Source organism: Chrysochloris asiatica, unplaced genomic scaffold (assembly GCF_000296735.1).
Source record: "Chrysochloris asiatica unplaced genomic scaffold, ChrAsi1.0 scaffold00021, whole genome shotgun sequence".
In the NCBI taxonomy this organism is placed as follows: Eukaryota; Metazoa; Chordata; class Mammalia; order Afrosoricida; family Chrysochloridae; genus Chrysochloris; species Chrysochloris asiatica.
The window spans coordinates 326,840-342,642 of record NW_006408539.1 but is presented as its reverse complement, the minus strand read 5'-3'; the positions used below and the strand labels follow the sequence as shown (position 1 = coordinate 342,642).

Sequence of the window (15,803 nt, the reverse complement as noted above, 5' to 3'; positions counted from 1 at the left end):
CTAGATACATGGATCCTCTCTCACTACTGTATCTGCAAAAGGGCAGGAAATTCCAGTCATTTCGGGTCACTCCTCTAGGCCAGCTTCCAGCAAAAGGAGTTCTGCAAAAGTTTGCAGAAGAGTAAATTCTCTTACTTTTGCTTCTCATCTCCTATCCTGGAATCAGAATAGTCTCCTCCTCCCCGTCTCCTGAAATAGGATTGATTTGCCTCAGGAGCAGGGAGTTTGAGGCCACAATGCAGTTCAGTCATCTTGACGAGCTTGCAAAACCCAGTAAACTCAACTGCCGCCTCACAGCTGATGACCATTAATTATTTATTGTGGTTATGAATCGGGCTGCGAGCCGCAAGGTCAGCAGTTCAAAACTATCAGCTGGTCCACGGGAGAAAGATGAGGCTTTCTGCTCCCATAAAGATTTACAGCCTTGGAAACCCTGTACAGGGTCGGTATGAGTCGGAACCGACTCCATGGCCTGTAACAACAACAACAACATCCTCAACTGAGGCGTCCTGGTATGGCGCCATATCATAAGCACTCGACCTCAAGGTCAGTTTGAACCACAAGGTAGGCAGTTCAAGCTCACCAGGTGCTCCTTGGAAGCCTATACAGTGTTGCTATGAGTCAGAATCGACTCAACAGCACTTAACAATAACAACCTCAATTGAGAGCCCTGATATGGCACTATAGGATAAGCGCTGTACTGCTAACTGCAAAGTCGGTGGTTCAAACCCACTGACACACTTCAGAAGCACTCCACGGGATCACTATGAGTCAGAAGCAATTCAACAGCACTTACCATAACACTCAACCAATTCTTTTAACTCTAGGCTCAGAGAAAAGACTACACTGGCCATGCCACAGTACTTGCCGTTCCCAAACCCCATATGTTTCAGCCTCTGCCTGTTAACTCATGAGAATCTCTCCTTTTGGAAGGCTAGCTCTCCCCCATCTCCAGCCCTGTCCCCACAGAGTAGAACATTGTCCAACTGTCCAAGATCTTCTCAAACTTCTCCTGGAGTAGTACAGCCAGGCTTTATTTCCTTCTTTCTAACTCAACTACCACCCCTCAGGAAATAAAGAGAAATGTTTAAATGAAGACAAAGTTTCTCTCCTTCCCTTGAGTGAAGAAACTATCCAGGGACATTTGCTCAGGCTCCAGATTCTAGTGGGCTTCAAAGTCTGACTGATGAGTTGGTGACAAGTTTGTGGAAAACTCATGAGGGTAGGTTTCAACCATGCACTGTGTCCTTTGTATTCGTTCTAAGAATATCTTTGCCACCAGTTACGGAAGTCATTATGTTCCTCATAGAAACTCAGAGAAAACAAGACAGTTTCCTGAGGGAGAGGTGGCTGGCTGCCCGACCTGAGCTTCCAGAACTGTCTGTGCATCTTGTAACTGCTCTTCTTTCATGGCACCTGGGCTTGGCCATCCACGGCAGTCCTGGGTATACCGTGGTGCAGTGGCTAATGCGTCAGACTGCAAAGTTGTTTGAACTGCAAGGTCGGTGGTTCAAGCTCACCAGCTGCTCCTTGGAAACCCTATATAGGGTCGCTATGGCTCAGAATCAACTCCACGGCACTTAACAACAACTGCTGTCCCCTGAGCTGCCCTCACTGTGCACATCTCCACTTTGCCTCTTATGTTCCTTGTCACTTGCTTCTACAAATGGCTGTTTATAATTTGTTTGTTGTTTTTCATTAATTTAAAATTTTGTTCTTATAAAATAGAAATACTTGTTTCTCATTGGTTTGCTGCTCGTTGTATCTAAAAAGCAAACACAAAAAGCAAAAATTTGTCACCATGCAGCCTGTTCCGACTCATGATGACCCCGTGTGGTACAGAGTGGATCCGCTCCACAGGGCTTTCTTGGCTGTCGTCTTTATAGGAGCAAAGCCTAGGGGAGCCGCTGATGGTATTACCCTGCTCCGCCTGCCCCATCTCCTGCTTCTGCCTGTTCTTATTCTTCCTACAAAATCATACACCCCAGCCACAGTCATTCCTGTCTGTGTTAAAGCCCCATTCATTATAGGCCCTTTCTCATTTTCTGAATTTCAAATTGAGTTTTTTCATTGATTTTTAAAATCAGTTGTTGCTGTTAAGTGTGGTCAAGTCAGTTCCAACTCACAGTGACCCTGTGCAGGTTTCCAAGGAGCGGCTGGTGAGTTTGAACCAACAACCTGCGGCTCAAACCGACCTCGCAGTCCAGTGCTTCATCCCACAGCACCACGACATTAGTTCACATAAAATAGAAATACTTCTCATTGTTTTGTTGTTGCTTATACCACACAAAAAATCAAATAGCAAAAACTCATCACCATGTAGTCTGTTCCAACTCCTGGTGACCCCATAACCTCATACATAGTTGGCACTCACTAACTTTTACAGACCCACCCCAGAAGGACCACTGTTATGTGGAGGGAGGGGTGACTGCAAGGCTGGATGCTTCTCAATTTTTTTTCATTTTAAATTTCATCCCTGGATTTAAAAAATAAAAATAAAAACAAAAAACAGGTCAGGTTGGCCATATCTGAGTATAAATATACTTACCTCCGTATCTATGACAGGATCTTGAAACCAGTTTTATTTTTCATCCAAGCAGAACCTACCTACCAGAGCCCTGCGTGCCTAGAATAGCTAACCGCATCAGTCTGGACCCACACCACCTGCCACAGTTACGCTGGCTGCCTCAATTCTGGGGATTACCCACCTGCTTGTCTCTTCAGAGGCCTTTGGTTCTTTTCTTAAAATAAAAAAAAAATAAAAAAATTTAAATATGCTATGTAGCTATTTAGGAGTCTGGGTGTGGCGCTGTGGGCTAGTGCGTCAGACTGCAAAGTTGTTAGAACTGCAAGGTTGGTGGTTCAAGCTCACCAGCTGCTCCGTGGAAACCCTGTACAGGGTCGCTATGGGTTGGAATCGACTTGACAGCACTTCACAACAACATGGAGCTATTTAGTTTTAAATTACATTAAACTTTGTGGAGCTGTGCCAGGTCCTATCTGTGTAATCTTTAGGTGGAAGTGGGGGAACACCATTGAATTTCTGTGGTCACAATTATTGCAGTTGAACCCTGCATCAGTTCACTGAATTTCCTGTGGGTTTCATCAGATCACATGACTGACGGCCAAGACTGTCAGTCAAGCTTTCGGTCTGCTTGTTAGACCCCAGCCTCAACCACTAAATCAGACCTTTGCTTTGTCTCAGAGATGAGTGTCCGCATGTCCCACTGCGGTAGGTTGATTCATTGGCGCTGATAAAAACATTGTGGCCAAACTCAAGAGTCTAGCATTACCTCTGGCTCCAAAAATCAAAACAACAGGATTGTTGCAAGTAGCTTTGGACTGAAACCAAACTCCGAGTTTAGGAGATGGGTTTCCTCGCCTTGTTGAGCTGAATCGTAGGACAACTATCTTAGAAGAAGAGGGGTGCAAGGAAGGGCTCCCCATCAAGGTAGCTGGGATTGAAGTAACCAGTACCCTGCCTGCCCCTTGCTTGCCAAGTCCTGACGAATGCTGTCATAACAATGAAGTCAGAACCCCAAACCCTCCGGAGCAGCCTCCTTGATCTTTCCAGAGTTTTAGTCATCCTCACTGCAGGTCCTTCAAAAGTCACTGGCTGGTTCCTAGAGGGGTCCGGAGACGTCCAAGAGAGAGAGGGGAACTGGCCGGACATCAGGGCTAGCATACTAGAGAATGCTGACCAAGGCCCTGTGACTGGGTCAGCCACGTGACTGCTCTCTCAGGGAGGAAGTGGGACCTCTCTCAGCCATCACAGGCCGCTGATGCTGCCCTCCACTGGCTTGGACATGAACAGAAAGGAAAGAGCGACATTTCTTTGGTTACTGCTCTCACATTCAGGCGCTGACATTTCTTGGACTGAACCCTGACAAAATGGTGCCCTCGGTGCTAGATAATAAAGCCTCTCGTCTTTCTTTTCCTTCCTTTTTCAAACTCCTAAAACTTATCAAATTCCTGGTGTGGTGCTGCAGGATAATGCATTGGATCTCAAGGTCAACACCAGCTGTAAGGTCGGTAGTTCAAACCCACCAGCTGTTCTTCAGAAACCCTGTACAGGATCATTATGAGTGCAGAACCCACTTAACAGCACTTAACAAGTCTTAATCGAAGATATATGTTTTAATAAAGCCTACTTACGTCTCTGTCTAGGTAGCTCTTTCTGTCTCTGATTAGAGAGGTAGATCTGGGAGGGATCCAATGAGATGCCCAGCTGACGGAATAGTATTTTTCAAAACTCATTTTGTGATTTTCACCTGGCCAAACTTCGTCTCTCATACTTCAGACATATTGTCAAGAGGGACCAGTCGCTGGAGAAGGATATCATGTTTGGTAGGGTGGAGGGTCAGAAAAAGAGAGGGAGACCCCCAGCGAGATGGACTGGCCAAGTGGCAGCATCAGTGGGCTCAAGTATGGCAACAATTGTGAGGTTGGCCCAGGATTGGGCAGTGTTTTCGTTCTGTTGTATGAATTAGTACCAACTCAATGGCACCTAACAACAACAACATTCACCTTTTTAAAAACTCTCCAGAGTACACCAGTCTTACAAACAATGCCTGCAGGAGAAAGGAAGCTTTTTGCCTTGTGTTCTCAAGTGTCGGCTTTGTCTCAACAATTCAAGAGAACCTGCTGTTATTTTTCTTGCCATTTAGGCATTGTTCTTTTTGTTGAACCTTTTACATGCTGCTGAAAATGTCCAAGCCAACAGTCCCCAAAATATTTCATTTGCTCATTTCCCCAGAGAAAGTTCTGGAGTGTGCGTGGCTGCTGTGCACCGTTTCCATGCTTTCTTGGTCGTAGGGCTGCATTCCTGCTGCTACATGGGTACTGTCCTTCTGGTTCCCCCGTGACCTTGGGATGCCGCCTTAAGAAACACCCTGTGCCAACACAAGCAAAAGCCAAACCTGGACCCTCAACCCATGGGGCCGTGAGCTCTTAGGCCACACGGCCACTCAGCAGTCGCCTCATGTTTGTCTTGGTTTTAAGCATTTGGGATTTTTTTGTTTTTGCCTTTGAAACAATCTATTGTCAACTCACAGTTCAGTTCAGAAGGCTTCAAATACCCACTCTGAACTTGCCACAGGTGAAGCCTGAAAGTAGAAATTAGTTCATTCAAAGTGGCAGCTGAGCCCAGAGGCGCATCCCATTCAAGACTTTGACCCAGCAGAGAATACAGTTCAGACTTCATTAGGCTCATCTCTCAGAACCACACCCAGCCAGTCCCATTGGAAAGTGCTCCAAAGTCCTTAAGTGATAGAAACCTCGTACTAGAGAAATGCCCAAAGCAACCCAGCTTGCCAGAAACTGAAAGCAGACAGAGCTAAGGCCATTGACCGCAGTCCAGTCTGGGACCACCTGGACTCCAGAGTAGGAGCAGGGGTCTGGAGATCAGTCGGACCATCTCACAGGTAAGGGAACGCAGCACCATGATGAGGTGGGGTACTGGTTGTGGGGGGGCGGGGACACTGAAGAAATAGCAGAAGCACATTATCATGACTTGAGAGATACAGAAACCTAATGTCTGGGTAGCTCTGGTGGTTCACACCCACCAGCCGCTCCACAGTAGGACGATATGGAAGCAGAACATCATGAAGACGAGAGCACGCAGGTTCTGGCGGGCCTTGGGGAAGGCAGGAGTAGCCGCCAGTTTCTGGCTCTACCACTTGCTCACTGTGTCCTCACTGGCGTGCTATCCTTGTTAAGCATTGATTTTTTTTTTTTTTTTTTCCTTAATCTATGAGTCAGTGTCTGTGTCATAGGATTAGCGTGTAGATTTGAAGTCATTCATTCACTCATTCCTTAAGTGTCCATAGCATGCGTGGGACTCAGAGGGCTCCTGCCTTCTTGAAACCTGTATTCCAGTGCGTGACAAGTAGTAGACAAGTCAACTACTTAGTACTAAAGCTAAGCAGTGATCACATGAAATGTTGTAAAGAAATGAACCCATGAGCTGAGCGATGCCACTTTGGGTTTTATATATGGTGGTGGTTATCGTTGTTAAGTGCTGTCGAGTCAGTTCCGACTCATAGCAAACTCATAGGGTTTTTGAGGAGCAGCTAGGTGGGAAGTGCCTGGCGTGTCACCTTCCTGAGCTCTCCTGCCAGGTTCTTTGTGAGTGCCAAGCAAGCAGAAGGCTCGGTGACCTGGCCACTCTGCTGGTTCCATCCTGGATGTTACTGGGCATGCCATGTATTCATTCAAGAGGCTTGTGAACACATAGGTCATGTTCCCAAAGTCAAATACGTTTTAGAAGCAGCCCTTCAGTTCTCATGACTAAGGCCACAAACCTACCTCTGTGCCGATTCCGCCCCTTCCATTGACTCAGTGAGACTCTGAGACAGGGAAACCAGGCGTTTCTTCCAAACCTGCTGTCTCTTACTAAAAGAGCTCTGTGTTTCCCATGTGGTCATGGAGATGAGTCCATTGCTTTCACACTGCTGTCAGCACTTGTTCCTGAGTTTTCGTGAGGGGAAGCTCTTGGCTCTGGTACTAAGAGTCAGAGTTGGGGTTGTCGCATGAGACGTGTCCACTGAGGTGTGACGTAGAGAAACGGGTTTGGGATGAAGCCAGTTCCAGTATTTCTCATCTTTAGGTCTGATTGGTGAAAGTTAGAAAACTCAGAGTCGCCTTAGAATTACATGCCATTTACATGTCAGTAGCAGCAGCCAGCGTTCAACCAGTGTTTTGCCCTGTGTCAGGGGCTGTACACGGACAGTACTTACCCATGGCTCATGCCTTCTGATTGTCACTGCAACTCTGAGAGTAGGTAGGACAGTTAAACTCACACGCTCAGACTGTAGTCAATTCCTTTAAACTTACTCTTCTAAGAACCAGAATCCAATGTCACCCAGCTAACAAGGACCAGACTTTCATCTTTCCTCTGCTGGAACTGGGCCTTATTCACAGCTGTAGACTCCGTCTGTACATCTGCATGCTGGGATGAAACCCTGGCCCTTCCTGCCATCACCGTCATCAGTTAGGCCCTTGGTAAATATTTGCTGAAAAGATGGGGTTAAAACTTATTTAATCTTTGGAACAACTAGAAAAAGCATTTGAAAGACAAACAAATTAAATGAGTAACTCTGTATATAACGTGCTTACTCATGTTGGTCATAGGAGTCAAGAAATGTGAGCTATAATCTCGATATGTGAAATTTTAATGGAGAACTGCTCTAGAAATAACCACAGTTCAGCTTGAAGAAGTAAAGACAGTATGATAAAATCTATACGTGCCTGCTACTGACAGTTTGGATACAATGTAAAGAAAACAAAAAACCTCACCACTGGACCAGTAAATGGCATCATGATAAATGGAGAAAAGATGGAAGTTGTCAAAGACTTCATTTTGCTCAGATCCATCATCAACACTCATGGAAGCAGCAGTCAAGAAATCAAACAACGTATTGCATTAGGCAAACCTGTTTCACAAGACCTCTTTAAAGTGTTGAAGAGCAAAAGATGTCAGTTTGAGGCTAAGGTGCGCCTGACCCAAGTCATGGTGTTTTTTGTAGCTGCATATGCATGTGAAAGAGTCCTGGTGTGGTGCTATGGGTTAATGCGCCAGATTGCAAAGCTGTTTGAACTGCAAGGTCGGCGGTTCAAGCTCACCAGCTACTCCTTGGAAACCCTATACAGGGTCGCTATGGGTCAGAACTGACTCAATGGCACTTATCACCACCATCTTGCATGTGAAAGTTGAACAGTGAATAAGTAAGGCAGTAGATGAATTTATGCTTTTGAGTTTGGGTGTTGGAGGAGAATATTGAAAGTACCATGGGCTGCCAAAAGAACAAACAAATCTGTGTTGGAAGAAGTACAGCCAGAATGTTCTTTAAAAGCCAGGATGGCTAGACCTAGTCTCTCATACTTCAGACATGTTATCAGGAAGGACCAGTCCCTGGAGAAGGACATCATGCTTGATAAACTGGAGAGGCATCAAAAAGAGAAAGACTTCCAACGAGATGGCTCCGCACTGTGGCAGCAGCAGTGGGCTCAGGCGTCACCACAGTTGTTGAGATTGGTGCAGGACTGGGCAGTGTTTCCTTCTGTTGTGCTATGATTCGGAACTGACTTGCTAGCACCTAACAACAACTGTTTACGTAGTATTATGTACTATATGTTGTTGTTGTTGCTAAGTACCGTGGAGTCAGTTCCCACTCATAGTGACCCTGTACAGGGTTTCTGTGGCTGTAAATCTTTACGGGAGCAGAAAGCCTCATCTTTCTCCTGCGGAACAGCTGGTAGTTTCGAACTGCTGACCTTGCGGTTCGCAGCCTGATTCGTAACCACTACGCTACCAGAGTTCCTTATGTACTATATACTATTGCACAATTTTTGTAAGTAAGGTATCCTTGCCATTTGGTGTATCATCCTACATTGGAATTTAATTTCTTATACTTGGAAGCCATGGCTATTTCTTGTCAAATAGTTTGCTTTTAGGTTCTAGAAAGTGTTCCCATGTTGGCAAGTGATGCCCTGTGTCTTTGCAGATGGCAAGATGAGTGTTGGTTTCGAAATCTCCTCAGTCAGAATGAGAATGAGACATCGTCACATCAGCTTTTACCAGGTGGTGGGGAAAAGGACGTCATGGTGAGGGCCAGGTCCTTTTTCAGCTGGACCTCTCCTAGCCCCACCTCTAGATGCTCTATGGGGCACTCTGACGCGTGACTGTTTCTACTTGTATCGTCATTAGAATCGCCCCAAAGCCACAAGGGCAGGTAACCTAGTGTTTGACCCCTCTGGGGCTCCTGCCTGAGTTTCTTCTGATTGACAGAAATCTTTATGACTCCAGTGTGTTCATTCATTTTATGTCCTATTCCACCCTCCTTGTTGATAGTGGTGTTAAATGCCATCGAGTTGGTTCCAACTCAAAGCGACCCTCTGTTGGGCTTCCAAGGGGTGGCTGGTGGTTTTAAATTTCCAGCCTTGCAGTTATCAGTCCAGTGCTTATCCAACAGCACCACACCAGTACAGTTGCCTCACATCCCTTCCTAAGACGTTCGTAGGAAAACCCCAAACTGTGTCCCTGGATGGAGACAAGGCTGCATATTTCTGGGTCATTTTCTGTGTCAAGAAGCTCATTTTCATGCCTGTATGACCACATAAAATGTAGGCAGCTGTCAGTCCCATGGCAGCCTAACTGCGGGGACCCTAGCCTTGTCACACCCTAACCTGCACCCCCACCCACACAGTCCCCGTCAGAGGTGGAACAAGAACTAAGCCTTCATTATTATGGGTAAACACCTGTTCTTGCCCAAATGGAGCCCCCATCCTTTCTTAATCATTGACTTCACGGTGGCTCTTGGTCATTGTCCTTGCACTGCCGAGGTGTTTGGCTGGGTTCTGTTCTGTGCAGTGAAAGGGCCACCCAGCCCCAGGCCGCCTCGCTGAATGGAGTTTGAGACAAAGCCGTGTCTGAGTCCTCCCGTGCTGTGGTAACGCTGCAAGGGGGTAACTTTCAGAAACAAATGTATCTTCGTACAGTTAGGAGGCTAGAAGTCCGTCCACATTCAGGGCATCAACTCTGGAGGAAGGCTCTCTGTGTTGACTCTGAGGAAGGTCCTAGTTCTTGGCGATCTTCACGTGGTGTGGCGTCTGTTGTCCCCCCCCTCTTTGTGCTGCAGCCCTCTGCACCAGGCTGCTCTTTATCTATCTCAATGGTGATCTGCTTAAAAAAACCTGATACTGATATGAGGTCTCAGCATAGCAGAGAAACCCCACCCCCAAATGGGGTTATCACCACAAAAGGCTTAGGGTTTGCAGCACCCATTTGGGGGAGACACAGGCTCAGTCTAAAACAGATGGTTTGATCTCTGATGTCACTTTTCACACCAACATGTGCACTTGGTCTGACCAAGCTCTAAACCTGACCACACCCCTAACAGAGTACGTGGCCTGAGGCAGGCGTTCCGCCTCCGGAGCCTCCCGTTTATCTTCTACTAGTTGGAACTGGTGAGACCATCTCATGGTGAATGGCCTCAATGCTCTGTGTGAACCTCACTGGTAGATACTAGCTGCACCCTATTGCTGCAAACGCTGATTTGTCCCAGAAAAAACTCACTGAGCTGTTACCTTTGTTGTTGTTGCTAACTGCCATCGCATCGGCGCCCACCCTTAGCAACCCAGTATAAGATTTCCAAGTAGCAAATGGTGAGTTTGAACCACTGACCTTGTGGTCCTGTGCGTATCCTACAGCACCATGTCAGGACTCCAAGAGCTGAGACCTATAAGACACCTGAATTCTATGACAAAAACGTATTGCCATCTCCACATACCCTGTCCCCTCTGAGAGTCCCCTGCCAGGCAAGAAGCAACCCAGACTGCAAGGATGCCAGAGGTCCCAGGCCACCAAGAGGCCACCCCCTTGGGCCGTTACAGTACACCTAGAGAGGCTGAGCACAGGGCAAGAGGCATTCAAAGGGGCTGCGTGAAGGGATGACAAGAGAGTGGAAATCTGGGGAACCCCAGGGGACCCCAGTGCATGTCAGCACATAGTGGAAGTAGAGCCATATCCCTGAAGAATCGAGCTCCTTGTCACACTGAGCCAGAGAGCCCAGTTAGAGAAGTTGAGCTCTAAGTCACAATCAACAGTACCGTCAGCACAGAGCATTACTCAACTTACACAGATGATAATAAGGAAGCCTTAGGGTCACTTGAGAGACTTGGATTTTCATTACACCAGAGAAGTTTTGAGAAGGATGTTGAAGAATGGGGTGAGGGAGAATCTGAAAGTGACAAGAAAGTAATGCTGGATTTGGACCATGTATCAAATGTATTACATTGGGATGAATTGGGGCGGGGCGGGGGGGAAGGGGGAAAGAAATCTATTCTAGGACTAGAAATTTTAAAATAAAATTACACCCATCAAGGAAATATGGGACATTCATGGGGAGAAGGGACACTAATTTTAAATGAGAATGCTACCACTAAGGACTAGTCGGGTAGACTGTAAACTCTCTAGTACTCAGTTAAAGGGGAACCGGAGGAGGGACTTTTTTGAGATGGGAATAAAACTGTTTGTGAGTTGGCCATAGCTCACGTCTGCCCATATCTACTGGGGTGGGTGCCACTTTTGCAAAATCAAATAAAGAAAACCTCACTCTTGCGTAAAAAAAAAAAAAAAAAGTATTGCATTGGACAAATCTGCTGCAAAAGACCCCTTAAGCATAAATACGCCTGACACAAATCTTGGTATTTTCAATCACCTCACATGTATGTGAAAGCTGGACAATGAATAAGGAAGACTGAAGAAGAATTCATACATTTCAATTATGGTGTTAGCAAAGAATATTGAATATACCATGGGCTTCCAGAATGAACAAATCTGACTTGAAAGAAGTACAGAAATGTTCTCAGAAGCAAGAATGGTGAGATTGCATCACACAAACTCTGGACATGTTATCTGGAGGGTCCAGTCCTTGGAGAAGGACATCATGCTGGTAAATTGGAGGGTTAGCAAAAAAAGAAGACCCTCAGTGTGACAGATTGACCCAGTGCCTGCAACAGTGGCCTCAAACAAAGCAACGATTGTTGAGTAGCGCAGGGTCAGACAGTGTTTCATTCTGTTGTGTGTAGTGTCGTTATGAGTCGGAACTGGCTCAGTGATACCTGACAACAACAGCAACATAAAAGCTATATTCGTATACTATTTGGGAGCCATGGTATAGGGTGTTGATTGTCACTGAAGCCACGCAGCTGGGCTGTGTTGTCTGCGGTGACCAACAACCCTGCTTAGGAATTCCCATACTCTCAAGGTTTATCTAAATTCCACCTTCCCACGGCATCTCCTGGTTAACACTGTCCCTCTCTGATCATCACTTGGATGTTTAGTCTCAGTCATTGTAAATGTTTAAAAATCATGTAACTATGTGTGTGTGTGTCTCCCAGGTGCTGGGGAAAGACAGACAGCAGCACATATTCCAAACCCTTAGGAATTTGAGCATGTGCTCGAAAACAGACTTGGAATTAGATAAGTATGGGAATTGATCCTAGCCGGCCCCTTACCTTGGGCCTTATCTTTATCATTTAAAATAATTGATAAGACCACTCATTCTGTTGGTTCTCATTTCTGGATCTCTTTTAAATTCACTAATTCTTTCCACCCAATGTGCATTGGCTTCATTCAAGCCCCTTTGCCCCTTATCTGAACCGGCCACCTGCCTTGCCTCCAGCCATATCCCCTGCCTTTCTCCACACTGGCAGCGATGAGTCACTGCCGGAGCCCATCAGCAGCTTCTGGGGCCTTAGGATGGGGCCCAGCATTCTTCATAAGGTTAATTTGCCTTCCCAGAGCTGGCCCTGCTCACCAGTTTTTATTCTCCCTCCCTCCACCCCTTCAAGAGTTCCATGGTGGCACCACTAGCTGAAAAGTTGACAGTTCAAACCCACCCCAGAAGAAAGATGTGGCAGTCTGCTTCTGAGAGATTACAGCCTTTAAAAGCCTATGTAGCAGTTCTACTCTACACACATGGGATCACCATGAGTCAGAAGCAACCCGAACGCAACTAAAAACATCACCACCCTCCTAGGCCCCCAGTGTGACCAGCCTCCAACCTCTCCCTTCCCTCTGTACCGCTTCCTCCTGGAATGCACTGGACCTTTCTTAGTTCTGAATTAGAAATGTTTCTTGTTGCTGCTAATACTGTCTGATTGTCTCAGTCTCCCATGAGAATGTTCCTTCCATAAGGACAGGTTGCTTCATGTCTCTACCCCCTAGCACACACAGTGCCTTCCTGGCCCTCAGCAGCAGACACTCAGTAAGTAGAAGGAATGAATGAATAATTCACATAAGAAAGATTAAATAAGATCATACGCGTGAAGCACCAATGACTGTGTTTAAGACTAGTCAGTCCTCAACATAAGATTGATTGTTTTTTGGTTTCAGTCATTCATCGCATTGTTGAAGTCCCTGGGTACTATCTCTGGGGATACAGCAGCAAACAAAACAGATTTTTTTTAAATTTCTGCTTTCCGAAGTGGTGAGAACTCCTTGGACATAACCAAGCATCTTGAAGGAATGAGTCGCTAGGCCTGGGGGGCTCAAGATCATGACCTTGGGAAGCACCAAGATCAACTGGCACATAACATAGTCCACAAAGACAGTGTTGTACATCCTCCTTTGGTGATTCACACTGGGGTCTTAAAAACTCATGAGCGGCCATCTGGGGTCCAGCTGGTCTGTCCTTGTCCAGTGGAAATAAGAGTGATGGAAACTGGTGACATATAGAAACAGTCCGATGAACTAAAGAACCATGGGAACCAGGTCAGTCTTCAGGACCCTGAGACCAGAAGAACTAGATGGTGCCCAGCTACCGCTAGCAACAGCTCTGTGGGATCGCATTAGAGACTCCCAGATAGAGTAGGAGAAAATGGGGAACAAAACTCAAAATCATAAAAAAGACCAGACTTACTGGTCGGATAGAGACTGGAGAAACCCCTCCGAATATGGACCTTGGTCCCCCTTCATGTCTGGGAATGAACTCACTCCCGTGGATCACTTTTTCAGCTCAACAACAGACAGGTCTTTAAGGGGATCAGTAACTCTAGGGAGAAACTTACTTCCTAGAATCATCAACCATTTGAGGTCAAAAGGGCAGCATTCCCCTAAGGACAAAGTTCAGAAAGATTAGGTCAAAAGAAGAAATGGAAGCAGAAAGTACAGGTAGGAAGTGGGTAAGTGAGATTACCATGGGGTCACCATCAATGACGTAAAACAAAACATGTATGGATGACTGAATGGAAAGCTGATCTGCTCTGGAAACCTTCACAATAAAAAGTTTAAAAAGTATGTCCTCAGGGCCACGCATCCTATGGTGGTGGTTATGTGCTGTGGAGTCGGGTCAGACTCATAGCAACCCTGCATAGGGTTTCCCAGGCTGTAAATCTTTAAGGGAGCAGAGAGCCTCACCTTTCTCCCGCAGAATAGTAGCCCGACTCGTAATTTATATGCTACCAGAGCTCTTCCCTGTAGCCTGTATGATGTGTCAAATGTGATGTATGGGGGCATGTGTGTGAATATATTGTTTCCTGTCCTTTTCTCCCCCACCTTCCACCAGCCCTTCTCTTGAACATTCAGTTCTCTCCCCCCTCCCCCCATGGGAGGAAGATCGTCAATAAATGAACGATTCCCGGCCTGCCTGGCCAAAGGTGGCTGTCCATGACCTGCGGCGTGCCCGTAGGGCTGCTGAGAGGGACTCAAGCTTTTGCCCTGATGGTAATTCATACAACTACAGTGTCCAGAGCCCCCAGTCCTGGCGAAACCGCAGGAGTGTAGACCCAGACTCCTAGAAGTGTGTATAGAGGCTGAGTGTAGACCCAGGCTCCTGGAAGTGTGTATAGAGGCTGGCACCACACCGGAGGCACATTCTGACCCTGTTAGGTCAGAGCCAGGAACTGTGAGATGAAACTCATCATTTCACAGGGACTGCCTCCGGAAAACCAGGTTTCTCTAGAAGAACCAGCCCTGGGCAGGAGACTGTGTGAGCTGCGCCTGCGCGGTAGTTTCTCATCGCTTCACCCCTACGGCTCTCTCAGCAAACTCCCAGCCAAGTGGACATTAGCTACCCGGGACCTAGAGTGTCATTTGCTCTTTCTGCTTATATTTTCCTAGGAGCCGTTTGAAAGCGAAACTATTTAAAGCCAGAAGCTCTCTGATCCTATGACCATTTAGTTAGTTTAAAAACCACGGCTGCTTTTGCCTTTCCTGGGAACTGTGAGATTATAATAAAAGCATCTTGTTTTCATTGCAGAAATTTCCAGAACTGAAATTTAAATACGTGGAAGAGGAGCAGCCCGAGGAGTTTTTCATCCCCTACGTCTGGTCTCTGGTCTACAGCTCTGCCGCGGGCCTGTACTGGAACCCCCAGAACATCCAACTGTTCACGATGGATTCGGACTGAGGGGCGGCCATACCCACACCCCCGCCCCCACCCCCGAGCCAAGCAGCCCTCCTAGTTACTTTCTCTCTGGGGAACGGAAGTGAGCAGCCAGATCGCCCGGTGTGTCTTCTATTAGAGACTATTACAGAGCCCGCTTCCCTCACCACCTTGATTTGGAGAATGGACGCCTGTTGGCAGTAGATCACTCGGCTTAGACGGCAGTGCCGAGCGGGGAAGGGGACACACACAGTAATAAACGTTAACACCTGCTACTCGGTCTGCAGTTTCGTTTCTGAATCCAAAGCTTTTCCAGGTACCTGATGCCTTAGGCGCATCACGACGAGCTGTGTTCACAGTTTCGTCTTGTTCTGCTGTGTGTGTTGTTAACATTATCCATTACCCATTCCCATTGGGTCAGCTCCGTCACAGCCACCCACCCACTCGGATAGAGTTAAACGGCCTCAGAGGATTTCCAGGCTGTATGTTTTTATGGAAGCAGACTGCCATACCGTTCTCCCACTAAGCGGCTAGTGGCTTTGAACCATCAACCTTTCAGTTAGCCACCACGGCACCGCCAAGGCTTCTTGTTGAATGTTGTTGTTTGGTGCCGCGTCCTGTGTCAGTCTCCAGTCGCTCCTGTTTCTTATGTCAGTCCACCTTGTTGAGGGTCTTCCACTTTTCACGGACCCTCTACTTTACCAAACATGACATCCTTCTCCAGGGACTGGTCCTTCCTGACGCCATGTGCAAAGGGCATGAGCTGTTTTCAACATTAAGGAATGTCTACCTGGAAAGATGATGAGCTACAAATTCATAAAGAAACGAAGCTCTGGGTGTATTTAATCCAACTGCCTTTCAGAGGACCCCCAACTGAATGAACACTATGATGCCCAGGCAGTCCATATTGGCCTT

At 46.8% G+C, this 15,803-nt stretch overlaps 1 protein-coding gene across 2 annotated transcripts in view; it reads left to right on the top strand.

Annotated features, from left to right (window-relative positions):
- DYM (dymeclin) overlaps positions 1 to 15,166 on the top strand; it is a 429,499-nt gene extending 414,333 nt beyond the window's left edge. Inside the window, exon 16 of one of the 2 annotated variants that reach the window (XM_006837482.1) lies at positions 14,763 to 15,166. In XM_006837482.1, the coding sequence (XP_006837545.1) occupies positions 14,763 to 14,912 (150 nt within the window). In that variant the 3' untranslated portion in view covers positions 14,913 to 15,166. The remainder of the gene's footprint in view (positions 1 to 14,762) is intronic. The other variant, XM_006837483.1, reaches the window with a different exon arrangement.
- The last annotated feature ends 637 nt before the right edge of the window (positions 15,167 to 15,803 follow it).